We start from the raw sequence: 22,099 nt of genomic DNA on the forward strand, positions 1-22,099 counted from the left end.
CTGCACTCCAGCCTGGGGGACAGAGCGAGACTCGAGACTCTGTCTCAAAAAAAAAAAAAAAAAAAGAAAAGAAAAAAGAGTAGGCCGGGCGCGGTGGCTCAAGCCTGTAATCCCAGCACTTTGGGAGGCCGAGACGGGCGGATCACGAGGTCAGGAGATCGAGACCATCCTGGCTGACACGGTGAAACCCCGTCTCTACTAAAAATACAAAAACTTAGCCGGGCGTGGCGGCGGGCGCCTGTAGTCCCAGCTACTCGGGAGGCTGAGGCAGGAGAATGGCGTGAACCCGGGAGGCGGAGCTTGCAGTGAGCTGAGATCCGGCCACTGCACTCCAGCCTGGGTGACAGAGCGAGACTCCGTCTCAAAAAAAAAAAAAAAAAAAAAAAGAAAAAAGAAACGAGGCATGACACAAATGACAAGTGATGTCGTTTTCCTTGTTACAGTTACCAGTATGACAGGTGGGATGGGGCCGGGTGTGGGTCCTGGCAGGAGGGACCTAAGAACTTTAGGTCCTGGCAGGTGCAGCCCTGGGAGCAGCCACGAGGGGGCATCAGGCTGCACAGGCGGCTCCAGGATGTCGGTCCGGGACCGGGCGAAGGGGTCAGTGAGTGATTCTCGGGCACAGCAGGATGAGCCCTACATAGGGCAGGTGGGCCCAGGAACCCCCTTTCTCAGTCCAAGACTCCCAGGCCCCAGGGCTTGGCCTTGGTGGCACCCGTCTGTTGTGGTGCAGTTCGGTGGTCACAGCCTAGGGGCCGGGTCCAGCCCAGGCAGCTCAGCAGTAGGTCAGCACCCTGCCCCTTCCTGCGCTGCTGGGACGCCCCGAGATGCTCAGGTCACCACGCAAAAGCCCTGGGTAATCCGCCGCCAGAAGTTGCGACCGCGGCTGCTGAGGGCCACTTCGGCTGCCTCCTGGAAGACGGCGTGGACATTGTCATGGAGCCGAGCCGAGCACTCGAGGTAGGCCACCGCGCCAACGGACCTCGCCATCTCCTGGCCCTAGAGGGAGAGGTGGATGGGGCTGCTGTGAAGGGGGCAATGGGCAGGCCTCACGTCCTCGCTTCCTTCCCCTGGACAAGAGTGGAAGGTGGGGTCTGCCGAGCACCCATGGCTCCCGTACCCTGGCTTGCCCAAGCGCCCTCATGCACTTTAGCACATTTATTTTTCTTTTCTTCCTTTTCTTTTTTTTTTTTTTTTGAGATGGAGTCTTGCTCTGTTGTCCAGGCTGGAGTGCAGTGCAGTGGTGCGATCTTAGCTCACTGCAACTCCGCCAACCAGGTTCAAGTGATTCTCCTGCCTCAGCCTCCAGAGTAGCTAGGACTACAGGCACCCGCCACCACACCTGGCTAATCTTTTGTAATTTTGGTAGAGACAGGGTCTTGCTCTTTTGCCCTGGCTGGTCTCGAACTCCTGACATCAAGAGATCCACCCGCCTTGGCCTCCCAAGTGCTGTGATTACAGGGATGAGCCACCACCCCTGGCTTTTTTTTTTTGTTTTTTTGAGACGGGGTCTTGCTCTGTTGCCCAGGCTGGAGTGCAGTGGTACAATCTTGGCTCACTGTAACCTCGAACTTCTGGACTCAAGGGATCCTCCCGCCTCACCCTCCCAAGTAGCTGGGATCAGAGGAGCGGCCACCAAGCCCAGCTATTTTTTTTTTACTTTTTTGTAGAGATGGGGTCTCCCTATGTTGCCCAGGCTGGTCTCAAACTCCTGGACTCAAATGATTCTCTAGCCTCGTCCTCCCAAAGTGCTAGGGTTACAGGCATGAGCCATTGTGCCTGGCCTTCATTGTGTTTCTTTTTCTTTTCTTTTTTCTTTCTTTCTTTTCTTTTTTTCTGAGACGGAGTCTTGCTCTGTCGTCCAGGCTGGAGTGCAGTGGTGCAATCTCAACTGACTGCAACTCCGCCAACCGGGTTCAAGTGATTCTCCTGCCTCAGCCTTCAGAGTAGCTGGGACTACAGGCACCCACCACCACACCACCTGGCTAATTTTTTGTATTTTTGGTAGAGACAGGGTCTCACTATTTTGCCCTGGCTGGTCTCGAACTCTTGACCTCAAGTGATCCACCCACCTTGGCCTCCCAAGTGCTGGGATTACAGGCGTGAGCCACTGTGCCCAGCGAGCCTTCGTTGTGTTTCTTACCTCCATTCTGGGCTGGGCGTCTTTGCCTCTCAAGGCACCAAGAAATGAACTTCCTATGAACCCGGGCGTGTAGCAGAGAGGATCCCACAGTCTGAATATGTGGGCCTCCTCTCTGGGTCTCAGGTTGGTGGTGGAACTGACTCTGATATGCCTACTTCTTTGTTCTCCCTTCTGCCGGTGGAGGCTCCCAGCATATTCTAGGGACCATTTCCAAGTGCTGGAAGTTCCTGACACCGACAGCCTCTAAGACAACCCCAGCTCTGACCTACACCCTGAGCATGCTGGACGCCTAGTGCCACTGAGAGGCATCCAGAGGTCCCCTTAGCCAGTCCTCCCCAACTCCCACCTCAGGCTGGGTTTCCTACCCTGTGGTAGGTCACAGGCTCCAACCCGTTTCTTCGGAGCTTGTTCACCAGTGATTTGTCCTTGCGCAGGTCGGTCTTGCAGCCCACGACGATGATGGGCACCTTCTTGCAGAAATGATTCACTTCTGGGTACCACTGCAGGGGGGCAAGGGGGCATGTATGAGCCCTTGAGAGTTCTGGCCCTCTCAGTGGGCCACTCTCCTGCTCCCCAGCCCGAGCTCTGATATTGATAATCAGTACAGCCAGCATCTAGGGAGAAACTATTTGGTACCAGACTCTCATCTAAGAATTTACACATATGGACCCATTAATTCCCCAAGGCCCGGCAGCAAGTTGATAACCAATCCCACTGTACAGATGCGGTAACTGAGGCACAGAGAGGCGACGTAACTTGGCCTTGGCTGGAAATGGCAGGATTTGAGCCTGGGGGTGGGGCTCAGAGCCCTGCTCCTGCCCTTCTAGAATCCTGCCTCTCTGCAGGGTAAGGGCCCTCACAGACACCCACTAAACTGAGCAAAACATATAAGGAAATAAGTGATCCTTTAAAATCAAATCCGGAGGCCGGGCGTGGTGGCTCAAGCCTGTAATCCCAGCACTTTGGGAGGCCGAGACGGGCGGATCACGAGGTCAGGAGATCGAGACCATCCTGGCTAACACGGTGAAACCCCGTCTCTACTAAAAAATACAAAAAACTGGCCGGGCGTGGTGGCTCAAGCCTGTAATCCCAGCACTTTGGGAGGCCGAGATGGGCGGATCACGAGGTCAGGAGATCGAGACCATCCTGGTTAACACGGTGAAACCCCCGTCTCTACTAAAAAATACAAAAAACTAGCCGGGCGAGGTGGCGGGCATCTGTAGTCCCAGCTACTCGGGAGGCTAAGGCAGGAGAATGGTGTGAACCTGGGAGGCGGAGCTTGTAGTGAGCTGAGATCTGGCCACTGCACTCCAGCCTGGGTGACAGAGCGAGACTCCGTCTCCAAAAAAAAAAAAATACAAAAAACTAGCTGGGCAAGGTGGCTGGTGCCTGTAGTCCCAGCTACTCTGGAGGCTGAGGCAGGAGAATGGCATGAACCCGGGAGGCAGAGCTTGCAGTGAGCTGAGATCCGGCCACTGCACTCCAGCCTGGGCGACAGAGCGAGACTCCGTCTCAAAACAAACAAACAAACAACAACAACAAAAACAAATCCGGGCCAGGTGTGGTGGCTCACGCCTGTAATCCCAGAATTTTGGGAGCCTGAGGCGGATGGATCACCTGAGGTCAGGAGTTCGAGACCAGGCTGGCCAACATGGTGAAACTCCACCTCTAGTAAAAATACAAAATTTAGGTGGGTGTGATGGTGGGTGCCTGTAATCCCAGCTGCTCGGGAGGCTGAGGCGGGAGAATCGTTTGAACCTGGGTGGCAAAGTTTGCAGTGAGCTGAGATTGCGCCACCGCATTCCAGCCTGGGTGACAGAGTGAAACTCCATTTCAAAATAAATAAATAAATAAATAAGATAAAAATAAATCAATCAATCCAGGCCGGGCTCGGTGGCTCACGCCTATAATCCCAGCACTTTGGGAGGCTGAGGCAGGCAGATCACCTGAGGTCAGGAGTTGGAGACCAGCCTGGCCAACAATGGGAAACCCCGTCTCTACTAGAAATACAAAAATTAGCCGGGCATGGTGGCGGCGCCTGTGGTCCCAGCTGCTCCAGAGGCTGAGGCAGGAGAATCGCTTGAACCCGGGAGGCGGAGGTTGCAGTGAGCTGAGATGGAGCCACTGCACTCCAGCCTGGGCGACAGAATGAGAATCTGTCTCAAAAATAAATAAATAAATCAATCTGCTTACAAAATGGTTGCCGCTGTCTGCCTCAACTGCTTGACTGGTGGAGGGAGGGCTGCTCTGCGGAATGTGAGGCCACCAGGGCCGAGTTCTTTCAGCCTGGACTACAGCTGGGGAGCCAGGGATCCCGAGGGGGCTTTCTATCTCTAGGAGCACTAAGTCGGCCGGTTCAGGCGTCAAACTTGCCAGATAAAAATTGGCATCAACCGGGCTTGGTGGCTCAAGCCTGTAATCCCAGCTACTCGGGAGGCTGAGGCAGGAGAATCGCTTGAACTCGGGAGGTGGAGGTTGCAGTGAGCCCAGATTGTACCACTGCACTCCAGCCTGGGAGACAGAGTGAGACTCCATCTCAAAACAAACAAACAAATTGGCGTCAAACTACCTCATTCCTGGAAGCAAATGGGGCCTTTGTGGGGTCCCTGGCAGATTCCCTACACCCTACCCATCCACCGAAACTGCCCATGAGGAAGATTTCCTTGGTGGCTCCCACTGAACCCAGCAGTGAATCCTCTGTTTTTTGAGACAGAGTCTAGCTCTGTTGCCCAGGCTGGAGTGCAGTGGTGCAATGTCGGCTCACTGCAACCTCCACCTCCCAGGTTCAAGCAATTCTCCTGCCTCAGCCTCCCAAGTAGCTGGGGTTATAAGCATGTGCCACCACACCCGGCTAATTTTTGTAGTTTTAGTAGCGATGGGGTTTCACCATGTTGGTCAGGCTGGTCTCAAACTCCTGACCTCAAATGATCCGCCCTCCTCGGCCTCCCAAAGTGCTGGGATTACAAGGCGTGAGCCACCGCGCCCGGCCTCCACTAGTGGATCCTCAGCCCTGCTCCTACCAATCCCTCAATAGCACTGACCCTGGGCATCACTCCCTCCTACCTGACTGAGCCTGCAGTTCACCCCAGGACCCCACTCTCCTGGCTCTCCTAGGTCTTATGGGGCCTTGCCCTCCTCCTTCTCTCCCTGGGCTTCAGCCTTTCCTCCCCTCTGGCTGCTCTCCCTCGCCGGGCAGCCTCCCCCAGGCTTTACTGCACCTGTAGCTTATAAATATGCGGCTGCATTGAGGCTGCCCAGCCGGACTGCCTGCTAGGAGGAACTGCAGACGCATGCCTGGCACTGCCTGCCTGGCACACCTCCCCTAGGATGTCCCACTCCAGTCCCCAGCTTGCTCCTTCTCATCCTGGCCAAGGGCAACTCCACCTTCCAGCTGCTCTGGTAAAAACTCCTCCCTCCCACCCACATCCAATCCAACAGGAAACCCCGATCATGAGCAAACTCCGCCTTCCAGACCGATTCAGAATGAACCTCCTTCTTGTCACTCCACCCTGGTCCCAGGCACCACCATCTCTCCTGGTCCCCAATGCCCAAACAGCACCAGAACAAATGTGCTCAATCATTTGTTCTGAATGAATGGGCGGGGCAGCCTGCCAGGGTTCAAATCCCAGTGTTACCACTTTAATAGATGTGTATCTTTGGATGAGTGACTGGATCCGGGAATAATAACACTCCATAAGGCTGGCCAGGGGAGTAAATGAGTAAATACATACAAGTACCCAGAACAGTGCCTGGCACATGGTCAGTCCTTAAAATTGTCGCCATTGTTGTTGCTGTTGCTGCAAATACTGTCGTGGGCTGTACCCTGCAGAAACTCAGAGGCCCTGGCAGCAGTGGGTGAGGGGCTGTGCCATGGCTAAAGGCAGCTGGAGCAGAGGAATTCAAGGGGCCACATCCCTGATATCCATGACTAGCCTCTGAGAACCAGCAGCCACGCAGAGCTGCTGCGCTCTGACTTGACGGTTCGTGCACCTCGGGCAGGCACGGGCTGGGGAGATGCAGGAGCCTCTGGGTCACCCAGCAACCTCAGGCAGAGCCGCAGTGGGAGGAGCCATAGTGTTCAGAGTCTGCAGCATAGGGTAGGCAAGGAGCACTGTACTGGGAGTCAGAAAGGCAGATGCTGCCACCAAATCCCTGTGCCAGAGACCCTGGGCAAGCCACTGCCCCACTCTGGGCTTCAGTTTCCCCATATATACACCAAAGGCTCTGGAATGAGTATCATTTTGGGCCTGCCACGCTCTGACAGTCAGTTGCATCAAGGGTGGGTGGCAGAGTGGAGTGGCCTTGCTATGGGGGCTATGCCTCCCTGTCCCCCGATACCTACCCGGTTAAAGACGTTGTCAAAGCTGTTCGGGCTGGTGACATCAAAGCAGAGCAGCAGGACACTGGCGTCAGGGTAGAACAGGGGCCGCAGGCGGTCATAGTCGTCTTGCCCTGGGCAGAGTGGGGGTGGTCACTGCCTTCAGGGCTCCTGGCCCCTGTCAGCACCGCCCCGATGTCAGGAGGTCACCCCATCAGATGGGGAGCTTCTGGGGACAGGGCCTAGTTTTTTGCCTCAGAGTCTGGCACAAATTTGGCTCTGAGGTGGCTACTCCATGTGAGTGCGCCCTTGGGGCAGTGCTCACCTCTGCCTGTGGGGTGTCTGGAAGGGATGGCGGGCAAGGCAGAGGCCAGGCCTGGCACCACCTGGAGGAACTGGGGCCAACTGCTCAGAAGCTGGCTTTGCTCTGAGCTTAGGAGTGAGAAATAAGGGGTAGGTGGGAACCTGGCAAAGACATCTTTTTTTTTTTTTTTTTTTTTTTTTTTTTTTTGAGACGGAGTCTCGCTCTGTCGCCCGGGCTGGAGTGCAGTGGCGCGATCTCGGCTCACTGCAAGCTCCGCCTCCCGGGTTCCCGCCATTCTCCTGCCTCAGCCTCCCGAGTAGCTGGGACTACAGGCGCCCGCCACCTCGCCCGGCTAGTTTTTTGTATTTTTAGTAGAGACGGGGTTTCACCATGTTAGCCAGGATAGTCTCGATCTCCTGACCTCGTGATCCACCCGCCTCGGCCTCCCAAAGTGCTGGGATTACAGGCTTGAGCCACCGCGCCCGGCCGGCAAAGACATCTTAACCCATCCAACTAAGAGGGCTGCTGGGATGCCCTGAGTTTAGCTCAGAGCTCACCCTGGTATAGGCAAGGTCAGGAGGCTGGAGGGCAGAGGCCACGGACAGGCAGATCCTACAGAAGCTAAAAGCAGGGTGGAGTGCTCAGAAGGCCAGGAACAGTCCTGAAAGCAAAGTGCTGGATTCCTGCTTGCCTCCAAGACGTAGTGGGCAGCCCTGGGGTGCTGGGGGTGCAGGTGGACACGGCTGCAGAGGCAAAGAGGGCTCAGACTCCTGGGCCCACTCCTGGCCCGCGCCTGTCCCTGGGAGACTGGCTGGCCTCCCTGGTTCAGAAGGAAGCAGAGCGGAATCTGTCCCAGGCATCTGGGGCCCACGGAAGCCCCTCCCACCCTGCCCCTGCCCCAGCACACCCACCTGCTGTGTCCCAGATGTGGAGGTGCACAGGTCTGCCTTTCACTTGCAGGTTGACCATGTACCGCTCAAACACGGTGGGGGTGTAGCTCTGAGGAGAAGCAGGGCAGGGGGAGGCTGTGAGGAGGCTTTGAGAGGCGTTGGGGACTTGGTCTGTCCACAGCACTGCCCCCGTCTTGGGAGTCAGTGGAGTATAGTTGTTTGTGAGAAGCCTCCTCCTCGGCCTGCCTGGGGTGCTGGTCCAGAGCCTGTCTGCTTTTGCAAAGTCCTGAACCTCCCGAGCTTTGTTCTCAGTCGTGAAATGGGAATATTGAAAGTCCCTACCAGCCCGGCGCCATGGCTGACCCCTGTAATCCCAGCACTTTGGGAGGCTGAGGTGGGCCTTGAGACCAGGAGTTCGAGACCAGCCTGGCCAACATGGTGAAACTTTGTCTCTACTAAAAATACAAAAATTAGCCAGGCGTGGTGGCGCACGCCTGTAATCCCAGCTACTTGGGAGGCTGAGGCAGGGGAATCGCTTGAACCCAGGAGGTGGATGTTGCAGTGAGCCGAGATAGCGCCATTGCACTCCAGCCTGGGTGACAGAGTGGGACTCCGTCTCAAAAAAAAAAAAAAAAAAAAAAAAAAAGTCCCTACCACAGTGCCGCTATAAGGATTCAGTGAGATATTCCATGCAGAGCCCTTAGCTCAGGGCCTGGCATAAAATAAGCACATCTACATGCCAGCTACTGTTATTTTTATCATTGCCCTCTGGATGGGGGCAGGGGACTCCCAGTTTTCCTTTTTTTCACAGACAGGGTCTCCCTGTGTTTCCCAGGCTGGAGTGCAGCAGCTATTCACAGGCACCATAGCTCACTGTAGCCCCAAACTCCTGGGCTCACGCAATCCTCCTGCCTCTGCCTCCCAAGAACTGGGACCACAGGCACATGCTAGTGGGACTCCCATTTCTGAGCCTTCATTCATGTTGTCCCCCTTTCCTAGAACACCATTAACCTACATGTTTATTCATGCCTTGCTTTGTTCGTTTGTTCATTCATCTATTCATTCAGCAGCATTAGCACCTTCTCTAGGCCCAATTCTGGACACTGGGAAGCAGGCAACAAAAGACTCAATCCCTGCCCTGGGGAACTCGCACCTTTTTGGGGTTCCTTCTTTGCCTCTCAACCTCTCACAATCCAAACAAGACCCCTATTAAATGCTACCTTCACCTTTCTGGGATGCCTTTCCTGATCCCTTACCAGAATCCCCCAATGCGCCTTCCACCTTTTTTTTTTCTTTTCTTTTTTTGAGACAGAGTCTCACTCTATCGCCCAGGCTGCAGTGCAATGGTGTGATCTTGGCTCACTGCAACCTCCACCTCCCAGGTTCAAGGGATTCTCCTGCTTCAGCCTCCCGAGTAGCTGGGACTACAGACACGCGCCACCATGCCCGGCTAAGTTTTGTATTTTTAGTAGAGATAGGGTTTCACCATGTTGGTCAGGCTGGTCTTGAACTCCTGACTTCATGATCCACCCACTTCGGCCTCCCAAAGTGCTGGGATTACAGGCGTGAGCCACCGCACCCGGGCTTTTTTTTTTTTTTTTTTTTTTTTGAGAGAGAGTCCTGCTCTGTCATCTAGGCTGGAGTACAATGGCGTGATCTCTTGGTCACTGCACCCTCTGCCTCCTGGGTTCAAATGATTCTTCTGCCTCAGCCTTGAGAGTAGCTGGGATTACAAGCACACACCAGCACACCCAGGTAATTTTTGTATTTTTAGTAGAGATACAAAGGAGTATCTACTAAAAGTATTTTTAGTAGAGATACAAGACCAGGCTGGTCTTGAACTCCTGGACTCAAGTGATCCACCCACCTCGGCCTCCCAAAGTGCTGGGATTATAGGTATGAGCCAGCACGCCCTGCCTTTTTTTTTTTTTTTTTTTTTAAATAGGGTCTCACTCTGTCACCCAGGCAGTGCAGTGGCGCGATCTTGACTCACTGCAACCTCTGTCTCCCAGGCTCAAGTGATTCTCCTACCTCAGCCTCCTGAGTAGCTGGGATTACAGATGTGGGCCACCATGCCTGGCTAATTTTTCTTTTTCTTTTATCGTAGAGACAGGGTTTTGCCATGTTGCCCAGGCTGGTCTCAAACTCCTGAACTCAAGCAATCAACCCACCTTAACCTCCCAAACTAATTTTTTGTATTTTTTGTAGAGATGGGGTCTTGCTATGTTGCCCAGGCTGGTCTTGAACTCCTGGACTCACACGATCCACCTGCCTTGGCCTCCCAAAGTGCTGGGATTACGGGTGTGAGCCACCACTCCCAGACCAGTGTCCCATGTTTGGGCCTTTCTTCTTTGTCCTGCCTGGGCTTGGGAGGAGGTCGCCCAGGACAGAGGCCCCTTATTCCAGCCTTGCCCAGCCTAAGCTCACTGCCTTTCCATGAAGGTGAGATGAACGGGCAACAGGCCAGGTTTTGTACACAGATGAAAATGCAGGAATGAAGAGGGAGCTTTTGAAAGATGGGTTTGCAAAACTCTGCCACAACCTGTGCCCTCTGCTCCAAGAGGCATGCTGGGCTGCCTGCTGTTAGGTCCCTAACCCTCGACTGCCTGCTCAGGGCTGGTTGGTACGGCCACAGTCGGCAGGGCCCCTATCCTATTCCCTTCCCATGCCAGGTGGGGCCCCCACCTGCCCATGACTCAGGAGAATTTCACGCCTGCCCGCCTGCCTGCCTGCCCGCTGGTCCTCTGAGTCAGGCCCTGACCAGCTGGGAGGGGCAGCACCTGAGCAGTGGGTCAGCACCATCCTCCAGGGAAGCTGCAGGGAGTAGGGTGGGGAGAAAGGCAGGTCTCAGAGTGGGCAGCTGAGGAAGATGGAAAAGTTGGGATAGCCTTGAGGTAAGGGCTGGCCCCACCCCAGACTCTAGACATGCTGTCACTCCCTCTACCAAGAGGAACCAACAGGAAGAGGCAAGGGCGTCACCTACCTCTCCATCCCCCCTTGCCCACTCAGAGTGCCCTCCCTCAGGCCCTTTGCCTGGTGGGGGCAGTGTGACCTGGTAGCTAGGAGCACTAGCTTTAGGTTTAGATGTGCCTGGCTTAAGACCCAGCTCCGGCACTCACCAGCTATGTGTCCTTAGGGCAGTCTCCTCACTGGTTAAAGGGGAAGAGTGTCACGCCATGATGTGGGAGGGAGGATGGACTGGCAGATGAGGCCCCAGCATAAATGCTCACCACCGGGAAAGCTGGTGGCCAGGAGCAGTGTCCACAAGAGCCCCCATCCGTCCTTCCAGGTGGTGACACTTTCTCCAGTGATATGGATTGGCTGCGTGTCCCCACACAAATCTCATCTCAAATTGTAATGCCCACGTGTCGAGGGAAGGATCTGGTGGGAGGTGATTGAATCGTGAAGGTGGTTTCCCCCATGCTGTTCTTGTGATAGTGAGGGAGATTTTTCTTTTTTTGACGGAGCCAGGCTGGAGTGCAGTAGTGTGATCTTGCTCACTGCAGCCTCTGCCTCCTGGGTTCAAGTGATTCTCCTGCCTCCGCCTCCTGAGTAGCTGAGATTACACGTGTGTCACCACACCCGGCTAATTTTTGTTTTTTTGGTTTTTTTGAGACGGAGTATCGCTCTTGTTGCCCAGGCTGGAGTACAATAGCACGATCTCTGCTTACCGCAACCTCTGCCTCCCACGTTCAAGCGATTCTCCTGCCTCAGCCTCCTGAGTAGCTGAGATTACATACATGTGCCACCATGCCTGGCTAATTTTGTATTTTTAGTAGAGACAGGGTTTCTCCACGTTGGTCAGGCTGGTCTCGAACTTCCGACCTCAGGTGATCCACCCGCCTTGGCCTCCCAAAGGCTGGGATCACAGGCGTGAGCCACCGTGCCCAGCCTAATTTTTGTACTTTTAGTAGAGACGGGGTTTTACAATATTGGCCAGGCTGGACTCGAACTCTTGACCTCAAGTGATCTGCCCACCTCGGCCTCCCAAAGAGCAGGGATTACAGATGTGAGCCACCATGCTTGGCCAACAGTGAGGACGTTCTTACGAGACCTGATGGTTCAAAAGTGTGGTGCTTCCCCCTTCTCTCTTTCTCTCTCCTGCTGCCACGTAAGAAGTGCCTTGGTTCCACTTCACCTTCCACCATGATTATAGGTTTGCTGAGGCCTCGCCAGCCATGCAGAGCTGTGAATCAATTAAATCTCTTTTCTTTTCTTTTTTTTTTTTTTGAGACGGAGTCTCGCTCTGTCACCCAGGCTGGAGTGCAGTGGCACGATCTCAGCTCACTGCAACCACCACCTTCCAGGTTCAAGCGATTCTCTCGCTTCAGCCTCCCAAGTAGCTGGGATTATGGGTGCTTGCCACCACGCCTGGCTAATTTTTGTATTTTTAGTAGAGACGGGGTTTCGCCATGTTGGTCAGGCTGGTCTCAAACTCCTGACCTCAGGTGATCCGCTTGCCTCGGCCTCCCAAAGTGCTGGGATTACAGGCGTGAGCCACTGTGCCCCGCCAACCTCTTTTCTTTATAAATTACCCAGTCTCAGGTAGTTCTTTATAGCAGTGTGAAAATGGACTAATACCCCCAGCCCCTCCCCAGCTTCTGACCTTTGTCCTAGAGTAGGGGCCTCTCATTGTGAAGGGCACTGGTGCCCTTGCAGCTGAGCTCCCAGCTTGACCACCCACTAAGTCACCTTCTTGATCTGAGCTGCAGGGCAGCCTGCTGGGAATCTCTTGGGAAACATGTTTCAGTGCTTTGCAAATGCCCATGGTAATGACACCATCACCTACCATTCTCTAAGGATCTGTGCGTGGCTGTGTACTGGCGCCGTCTCTGATCCTGGCAAGCTTGGAACATCAGTACAATCTTCACTTTCTGATGATGTTCAGAGAGAGGAAATGACTTGTTCAAGGTGACACACTGAACAGCTGGCTAGTGACAGAGCTAGGTCTTTCTGGCTGCAGAGGCCAGGCTCTGTCCCCAGCCACCTGCCTTTCCTGAGGTTACCAACTCCAGTTCCTGGAGGCAGAAAGGGGCTGGGTTTCCCCTCTGGCTTGTAACTGTCACAGCCCTTTCCCCCACTCGGGAGGTCATCCTAGAGACTCTGTCTATACCTTCTGTTGTGTTGTTCTTTGACCCCCAGGCAGGGTCACCCTCTGTCCATGGGACCAATGGCACCTAACCTTATCTGTTAGGCCGTCCTCAGCCAGAAAAGAAGGGCTGAGCCTGTGCTGGACCAAGACAGAGATGACTCAGGTTCGGGTCTGCCCTCCAGACCTCTAGCCAGCAGGGCCGGGTGCTCTTCACCGCCTCCTATCCCCATGCTGGTGTGGGGGCTGCTAGGCTTTGAACCTGTGGGAATGGTTGCAGCCCCAAATGCCAGCCAGGACTGGGCAGAGGCTGGCAGCCCAGCCTGCGGCTCCCCCCTGTTCTAGGAGTTCTCTCCACCTTGCCCTCCCCTGCTGCTCTGAACCCAGGGTTGGGCCACAGCCGGATGAGGGTCACGGAGGTCCCTCCAAATCCTCAGGCTGCTCTCGGCCCTTTGCTGTGTGCAGGAAGTCTGGGAGATGGGACTCCAGCCTCCTGGCTGCTGGCCCCTTGGGCTTCAAGGGCTGCCTGGAGGAAGAGTCTGGTGCTAGAGACAGGGGCAGGAGGAGGCTGGGTCCAGCAGGCAGATCACTGGGGGCTGTGGAGAAGGCCCTGGTAGGGAGTGGGAAGACCAGGGGTCTAGATCAGTGCTGCCCCCACTAAGCCATGTGCCCCCAGGCAAGCCTCTGGGCTCTGGACTCAGTTTTCCCATCTGCAAAATGAACCCTTTCCAGCTCTTGCACATTGTGGGATATATATATATATATATATATATATATATATAATTTTTTTTTTTTTGAGACAGAGTCTCGCTCGATTGTCCCCGAGCTAGAGTGCAGTGGAGCGATCTTGGTTCACTGCAACCTCCGCCTCCTGAATTCAAGCGATTCTCCTGCCTCAGCTTCCCGAGTAGCTGGGATTACAGGCGTGTGCCACTATGCCCGGGTACTTTTTTTTGTATTTTTGGTAGACACGGGGTTTCACCATGTTGGCCAGGCTGGTCTTGAACTCCTGACCTCAGCTGATCCACCCGCCTTGGCCTCCCAGAGAGCTGGGATTACAGGCATGAGCCACCACGCCTGGCCCATTGTGGGCTCTTTAAAAGAAGAGGACTCTCCTGCTCCAGGGAACCCAGGGCCCCCAGACAGGGGAAGAGCCTGGACAAATCCGGCCCATTTTCCTGGTGACAAGCATGCCCTCCCCCCATTTCTGGCCTGCCCCAGCATGTCCCTCAAAGCATTCACATCTTATCAACTGCAAGACGCCCATTTCCACGTCAGAGCTGCTCTGAAGCTGGGATGGTCTCACCATCAAGGACATTTCAGAGCTGGTGGTGAGGCACCAGCCCTCCAGCCCCTGCCCATCAGGTGCCTTCCCCTGGGCCTGGGCCACCTGTCCCTGTGTAGTGCTCTTCCCTGGGTGCCCTCATTGTTGGGTTCCCATGGGCAGCATCCAGAAACATGTTTCCCCCAACTTAAAAAAAAGTATGACTGATCAAAGGAGGTGACATGAGCTCCACAAGCCACTAAACAAAAGTGACTCAATGCCACTGCAGCAGAAAGCCATGGCGGGGCCCAATACAGCCCGGGGGGTCACAGCCAAGGGTGGGAGACAGGCAGGACATCATCGTGATAAGAACTACAGTGTGATAAGAACCAGGGTAGGCCCGACCCGTCCTGCTTGTGCTCAGATGCCCCAGCACCTGTACAACCCCAGGGGCTTTGAGGATGCTGGGAAGAAAAGAAGGAAGAATGCCAGTTGCGGTGGCTTAAGCTGGTATTTCCAGCACTTTGGGAGGCTGAGGCGGGCAGATCGCTTGAGGCCAGGAGTTCGAGACCAGCCTGACCAATAAGGCAAAACCCCGTCTCCACTAAAAATAAAAAAATTGGCCAGGCGAGGTGGCTCACACCTGTAATCCCAGCACTTTGGGAGGCCAAGGCGGGCGGATCACGAGTTCAAGAGATGGAGACCATTCTGGCCAACATGGTGAAATGCTGTCTCTACTAAAAAAAATACAAAAATTAGCTGGGCACGGTAGCACGCACCTGTAGTCCCAGCTACTCAGGAGGCTGAGGTGGGAGAATCACTTGAACCTGGGAGGCGGAGGTTGCAGTGAGCCGAGATTGCTCCAGTGCACTCTAGCCTGGGTGATAGAGCGAGACTCCGTCTCAAAAATAAAATAATAAAAAAAATTAGCCAGGCGTGGTATTGGGTGCCTATAATCCCAGCTTCTCAGGGGGCTGAGGCAAGAGAATCACTTGAGCCGGAGAGGCGGAGGTTGCAGTGAGCCGAGACTGTGCCAATATCACTCCAGCCTGGGTGACAGTGAGACTCTGTCTCAAAAAAAAAAAAAAAAAAAAAGGAGATGCTGGGAGCAACTCCCTGGACTCCCAGGACAACAGAGCTGAGAGGTGGCAGAGCAGGGGCCGCCTGGTGCCTGTGGAGTCTGCCTGGGCAGTCAGCATGTCAGGACGGATTAACAGTGGGCATGCCTACAGCGCCAACGACGTGCCAGGTACCGCACCGGAGCTGCCTATCAGCCTTCCCTGGGCTCCACCTCACCACCGCCCTACAGTCCCTCTACCCCATGGGGTTGTTGTGAGGAAACTGAGGCTCAGAGAAGCTAAGCAGGTTACAAAAGGGCACGGGGCTCATAAGAGGAGAGCAGAGACGCGGGCCCAGCAGCTGAGGCTACAGCTGGTGTGCTCCGACCCTCCAAGGAAGAGCCCATGGCACATGCATTCCAGCGGCAAGAGCTGGAGGGGAGAATTTGTTTCCCAAGAGTGACATGTGCCAACTCTCCGTGAGTACTTCCTGTGCGCAGCCCGGGGCTGAGTGCTTGACATCTATTAACTCACTGTCACAGTGACCCTGTGCGGTGGGCGCTGTCACTCACCTGTGATGTAGTTAGGGACACGGGCACAGCGGGGTTAGGGGACGCTCGCAAGGGCACACAGCTGTAAGTGGCAAAGCCATAATTTTAACCTAGGCAGTCTGGCTCCCAAGCCCTCAGGCCCTCTTGGCGGAATTGTGCGGCCAAGTGCTGTCTTAGGATCTTGTGTGCACCCAGGTCGCCTCACTCAGTCCTTGTGACACCCCTCCCCGGTAGGTGCCATTCCTCCCGCTTTACAGATAACATCACTGAGGCCTTCATTCCCAATGGCTGGGGGAGAAGAACTCTGCCCTGGACTCCAGGCCCCGCTGGGAGACCCCTCGGAGGCCGGGGCAGACGCACAGCCTGGGCCGTCCGGCACGGACCTGCACACCCGGGCGCGCGGGCGGAACCGGGCGAGGCGAAGACGCCGGGCACTCACCTCGGGGAAGGCCCCATCGGCGAAGACCATCAGCAGCGACGTCTTCCCGCAGCCGCCGTCGCCCACCAGGACCACCTTGACCGACCGCACGCCTGGCGGCGCCTCCTCGCCCGCGGCCTGGGCCGCCGTCATCCCGGGGCCGGGCGCGGAGAGGGCGGGCGGGCGGCTGCAGCGCAGGGACCCAGACTGCGCGGGGCAGGCCCGGCGGGGCAAGAATGTGGAAGGGGCGGGGCGGCGGGAGGAAGTGCGAGCCGGGCGCCCCGAGAGCCAGGTGAGAGGCCCGGGCGGCTGGGCTGGGGCCCTTCCTCTCAAGGCCGTCTAGGTCCTTGAAGAAACGCTGCCCGAGCACCTACTGTGAGCGGGCCGCGCTGGGGCCATGGGAGGTCGGAAGGGAGAAGACAAACAGCGGGACCATGACAGTGTGGGCGGGGGTGTGCTCACGGGCTGGGTCCCAGATCCCAGGTAGCAGCCAGTGACCTTTACTGAATGAGTGAATGAATGGTGCATTTCCCCAGGGGGCTTAGGACGGAGCACAACACAGGCGTTTCATGCCAGGTGGGAAGCGGATGACCCCCTTCACTGGCCCTACGAGGCCTGGCCTGCCTCCCTCCGCCAGCACCAGGAAGTTTTGCTGAAGGTGGGCAGCCACCTGACACCCTGGCTGGCCACGATCTAGGGAAAGAGATGGAACCTTCCCTCTATAAAGTGTGTTTCTTATTATTGCACCATGAGACGTCCTCCTGGTGCCCAAGGGCCTGGGGACCCTGAATTGTTCAAGATAAAATCCAGGCCCTGCCTTGAGAAGCCCACAGCCTAGAATAGTAGACAGGCAGGACATCAGTGTGATCAGAACTACAACGGGGGTAGGGACAGGCAGCGGGACAGGAGTAGGGGAAAGGAGCTCCTCGCCCAGGTTGAGTGAGTCAGGAAGCCCTTCAGAGTCTTGAGGAAAAAGTGAGACACAGTCAGATGGGGGAGGGAGAAGGTGTTCCACAGGAGAGAGCGGCAGGGGCGAGGCTGTGGAGGCCGGAGCGGAATGCTGCCCCCCCGCCCCCGCAGAGGGTGAGTCTCCCTTGCACAGTGGTGCAGCAAGAGGAGCTGGTGCTTGCCCAGTGGAGCACTTTGGATGCCAGCAGTAAATCCAGCATTGAACTGGGAACTCATTGTCACCTGATCCCTCCACTTCTCCTAATGGCCAGAGTTAAAATCTTTTAAAAATGGGCACAAGGCTTTGGGAGGCTGAGATGGGCGGATCACAAGGTCAGGAGATCGAGACCATCCTGGCTAACCCGGTGAAACCCCATCTCTACTAAAAAATACAAAAAACTAGCCGGGCGAGGTGGCGAGCGCCTGTAGTCCCAGCTACTCGGGAGGCTGAGGCAGGAGAATGGCATGAACCCAGGAGGCAGAGCTTGCAGTGAGCTGAGATCCGGCCACTGCACTCCAGCCTGGGCGACAGAGCGAGACTCCGTCTCAAAAAAAAAAAAAAAAAATGGGCACAAGGGTCTTCCCAGATCTTGAACTGAGTGTTTATATTGAAACTTAAAAGAACAGGGGGCAGACATCATTAGGTTACCCCCAATTTATGCTGGTCATGACATCACCCCTTATGGAGTTCCAAGTCAGGCAGGTGAAAATGCACCTTCAACCTCCTTTAAACTCACTGTGGTCTAAAGAGGCAGCCAGGGCAAGAGTCACTACGTGGAGAGGCAGAGTCCAGCTCCTTGACTCCTCTGCCTGGCTCCGGGCTGTGGTCCACAGGCTGGATGGAGCCCCACTTGGAGGGAAGGAGCCTCCCCAGGACAGCTCTGCCTTCCAGGTGCCCCTTCCTCCCCGAAACTGCCATAGGGCTGGGCAGTGACTTGACACCGGGCTGGGCAGGTAGCTCCTGAGCAGGGCTCCCCGCCCCAAGGAGTGGTGAGAGGGGCCCCACCCCCTCGGATCAGCTGTCAGCGTCATCCTCCCCACTGCTGCTGTCATCAGGCCTTGGGTGGCAAGGCTGGAAGGCAGGTGGGGCCAGACTGGGGGTGGAGGGAGCCGAGAGTCAGGCAGAGGCGTTTGGCCTTGGTTGCTATAGGGATAATCTCTGTAATGACACACTTGATGTCTGTCATGCTGTACAGTTTCACTGAACATTTCCTAATAATAACAGCACCCATTAATGGATTGCAAGCCACGTGTAGGCACTGTTCCCTAGGAGGTAGGGACTCTTAGCTCCATTTCACAGATGAGGAGCCTGAGACCCAGAGAGGCTAAGTTGTTGACTAAGATCCACAACTAGTAAGAGGCTGAACTAGAATTTGGATCCAGGTGTGACCCCAAAGCCAGGCTGTCTCCCTCCATCACACCTCATCTGTGCAATTGCAATTTTGTTCAGCTCTCAGACCATGACGTCAACCAAGCAGATGACCTGCTTCCCCTCATTTTACAGATTTGGGAACTGAACCTCCGAGAGAGGCAGAGGGGTGTCTTAGGCCAGCAGGACACAGCCAGGATTCGATCTGCCCCAGCCTCACCGCCCCCGAGCCCCCCACCCCCCACTATGCTTACGCTCTTGCAAGAGGGAGCTTAGTCACCAGGCCACAGAAATTGGCTCTAGTCGGCAGGGAATGTCCCTGAATCTCAGACATTGCTGGACCTGGGACTGTACTGTTTTCCTGGAATTTATTTTTAGAGTGGTGGACCAGGTCACACAGTCTGCCTGGTCAGGGTACTGTTTACTGTTTTCAGTGTTTACTGAGGCTTCTCAGGACTTGCAACCTGTGGGTGACTTAGGCCCTTTTAGGCCCCACCAACCCCAGGCCCAGATCTGTGGGGAGCCCAGCACCGTGGCCTGCTGCCCTGAACCCTTCAAGGGCAAGAGTTAAGGCTCACTTGTACCCCATAGAGGAGTGCCTCTCTCGGGCTGGCACCCAGCTGTGGCTCAGGACGGTATGTCCAGTTGATCGCCTGGCCAGACAAACCAAAAGGACAAGGAGGAGAAGAGCAGAGTGAGGAAGAGAGGAAGGAAAGAAGGAAGGATGGACGGAAGAGGGGCTGACTTACAAGAAGAAACAAAGTGAAGAAATGAATAAAGGAACAAATGCTTGCATTGATGACGAATACCACATGTGACATGAATGGGGAATGTGTGGACAGGTGACCACTCTCCAGCCTCTGCCTACTCCAAGGCCCCCTGGCCTCACCCCGTCCCCATTTTCTCACAGCCCACCCCCATCCTAAGGCCAAATCCTGTGCGGTCCTGATCACGTCTCCACTGCCCTCATGTGGTTGCTCAGCTCTCTGCGCAGTCATCACCAGGGGCTGCCTCCCTGCTTGGGATTCTGGACTTGGGTGTGTGGGATGTTTGTGGATGGCTGAGTGAAGGGGAGAGATACAGTCTTTCCCCTTGGAGTGGCTTGGCAGGGTGCACGGGGCCCTGGTGTGTGGCTCCCGAAGTCCTTAGTTCTGCATGCATCCCCTGTCCTCTGCTCTCTTCCTTATGTTTTTTTTTTTTTTTTTTTCCCATATGGAGTCTTGCCCAGGATGGAGTGCAGTGATGCGATCTCAGCTCACTGCAACCTCCGCCTCCCAGGTTCAAGCGATTCTCCTGTCTTAGCCTCCCGAGTAGCTGGGATTAGAGGCACCTGCCACCACGCCCAGTTAATTTTTCTATTTTTAGTAGAGACGGGGTTTCACCATGTTGGCCAGGCTGGTCTCAAACTCCTGAACTCAGGTGATCCGCTCGCCTTGGCCTCCCAAAGTGCTGGGATTATAGGTGTGAGCCACTGCGCCCAGCCTTGGCCCACTTTCTTTCATCTGAAATACCGGATCCCAAGAGCCCTTGCCCTCAGCCTGACCTCCTCCACCCAAAGCCTTGACCTCACATTTACTGAGCACCTACCTGTGCTGGACATTTGGCAAGTGTCATTTCATGCCATCCTATGAAGTATGTTCAATTCTTATCCTCCTTTGACAAGTGAGGAAACTGAGGCCCAAAGAGGTTGGATAATTTGCCCAAGGTCCCACAGATGGTAAGCAGAGGAGCTGGGATTTGGGCCCAGGCTCTTGGGCTCCAGAGTCCATACACACAGAATCTCCAAAGGTCAGAGGTACAGGGCTCTTTAGAGGCCATCTTATCCAACACCCCCATTCTTCAAATGGGGAAACTGAGGCCTGAGAAGGGAAGGAACTTACACAGCAAGTGAGCAACAGACTCAGCTCTACGCCAGGTGGAACCCAGAGGGCCTGTGCTCCCAGGTTTCCTTTTGTCTAGCCTGCCCAGACAGCTCCAGCCTGGCTGCCATCTAACTGGGGCCCCAGGCCACGGGGACGTGCTCTCCTGCCCCAGCTTCCTCTCCCTGCCAAATCATTATTGATCTTTCAGGGTGGGACGCGAGGGCTGATAATAGGGTGGGCGTGGTGGAGAGAGAGGAAGTCTGGTGGCCCCATCTTGGTGCTTATTTAGCTTTTTGATTGGTCCCTTTGGGGGTCTGCAGGCACAGACAGATGGGAGAGAGGAAGGGAAGTTTGGAGTTTGCTGCTGCTGACCGTGGAGCTGCTGCTGACCGTGATGCAGTGACTTGCCCCGCTTCTCCCACATGCCGGCCTGGCCCAGGCAATGCTGCTGGGCAGGTCAGAGACCTCCACACCTGTCCTCTTCCATGGGGCTCCCAGACAGAGGGGGCCTGGGACCCTGGAGGCATGTCCACGGGCCCAGGGCTGGGGCTGGAAGAGGGGAGATGAAGGGGCAGGGAGGGATGTGACCCTGGAGGTGGGGTGGCCCGAGAAAGGAGGGAAACAGGTTGGGAAGATTACAAGAGAGAAGAAGAAGGCAAGACAGCTTCTCAGAGCCTGGGTTGTCCTGGCTTCTCTCCAGGAAGGCACCTTGGTTTGAGTCCTGCTGAATGAACCTAAACCTAAAGGCAGCTCAGAGGCCTCCTGCCTGCCCCTTCTACCACTCACCGGTGAGGGTAACATTCACTGATGTCCCTCCGTGTCACCTCCAAAGCTTCTTAGAGTGACCCCTCCCTCCTTTGGACCTGCTTCTGCTCAAGACTCCACCATGGCTCCCCACTGCCAGCAGGACAAGGAGCTTCTCCCTGAGCTTGGACGCACAGCCTCCACAGCCCAACGCCACCTGGCCTCTCAAGCCTCAGCCCAGCTGTGTCTCCCCAGACACTGTGACACCTTTGCTCAGGCAGTTTGAGACCCCTCCCTCCTCCATGTGTACAGTCCCCCTGCTGCAAGGCCAGCTCTCATGCTTCTACCTCCTCCAGGAAGCCCTCCCTGGTCTCTGACCCCTTACAGGCTCCTGCCACAGCCCATCTCATTGGTTGCCTCAGAAGCTCTTCAGAGTCAGTCCCTGCAGTGGACAGGCCTCCCGGCAGCTGCTGGGAGTTCTCCATCAGCTCATCCCTATCCATGTTGAATGTCCCACGCTTGTGATCTTCCAGGGGTGAGGAGGGGAAGCCAGCAGCCGGGGACCCAGGGGGGTTTCTCTTATGCCCTCAGCACTACCTTCGAGGAGCTGGGGAAGGGGGCGCTGTTGCTGAGTGATTCAGAGCACTGGCTCTGTAACTAGACAGGCTGAGCTTGAGTCCCAGCTCTGTGGCTGTGTGGTCTTGGGCTAGTTACCTAACTTCTCTGAGCTCTTTTCCACATCTGCAAAAAAGGGGATGGCAGCAGCATCTACTTTGAAGTGTTGCGGGCTGAACACCAGCATTTGCTGAATGTGGAAGGCCCTTCTCCCCTTCAGGCCTCCCCCTTGGCTCCCTTCTTCCCACCCCCCTCACTTTGTTCTGGCCAAATGGATACACTGGCCAAGTTTTTGCTCCCTCGTGCCCTTTTGAATATGCGGTTCCCTGCCAGGAATGCTTCTCCTGCCATGTCTACCTGATCTCCTCCTTCTGGCCCTGAAGCCTCAGCTGGGTGTCACCACCAGGAAGCCTTCCTTAATACTCCCTGTCATCCTACTCTCTCCTGCCAGAGCTGGCTCAGTGGCTCCTCTGAGCTTCCCAAGGAGTCTGATGCATTGGTCTTTCCTTGTTTTTTTTTTTTTTTT

The 22,099-nt window shown here is 55.5% G+C and overlaps 1 protein-coding gene across 2 annotated transcripts; it reads right to left on the bottom strand.

The window, feature by feature from the left end:
• Positions 1-417: 417 nt before the first annotated feature.
• Positions 418-16,267, bottom strand: RHOD (ras homolog family member D). Of its 2 annotated transcripts, XM_025356706.1 has the most exons (5): positions 16,057-16,267; positions 7,677-7,764; positions 6,486-6,595; positions 2,509-2,643; positions 418-999 (listed from the first exon to the last, which is right to left on the bottom strand). In XM_025356706.1, exons 1-5 carry the CDS (start codon positions 16,186-16,188, stop codon positions 832-834), a joined length of 633 nt encoding a protein of 210 aa, XP_025212491.1. In that variant the 5' UTR covers positions 16,189-16,267; the 3' UTR covers positions 418-831. The 2 variants fall into 2 exon arrangements, with proteins under 2 accessions (XP_025212491.1, XP_025212492.1); XM_025356707.1 differs by lacking the exons at positions 6,486-6,595; positions 7,677-7,764.
• Between the last annotated feature and the right edge of the window lie 5,832 nt (positions 16,268-22,099).

This window comes from Theropithecus gelada, chromosome 14 (genome assembly GCF_003255815.1).
Source record: "Theropithecus gelada isolate Dixy chromosome 14, Tgel_1.0, whole genome shotgun sequence".
NCBI lineage: Eukaryota > Metazoa > Chordata > Mammalia > Primates > Cercopithecidae > Theropithecus > Theropithecus gelada.

What these genes read in the sequence shown, in the direction of transcription:
- RHOD (XM_025356706.1), bottom strand. Translation starts at nt 16,188, where the DNA reads ATGACGGCGGCCCAGGCCGCGGGCGAGGAGGCGCCGCCAGGCGTGCGG. An exon ending in TTGACAACGTCTTTAACCGG is followed by an intron (nt 2,644 to 6,485) that starts GTAGGTATCGGG and finishes GCCCCCCTGCAG; the next exon opens with TGGTACCCAGAAGTGAATCA. An exon ending in AGCCTGTGACCTACCACAGG is followed by an intron (nt 1,000 to 2,508) that starts GTAGGAAACCCA and finishes CTCTCCCTCTAG; the next exon opens with GGCCAGGAGATGGCGAGGTC.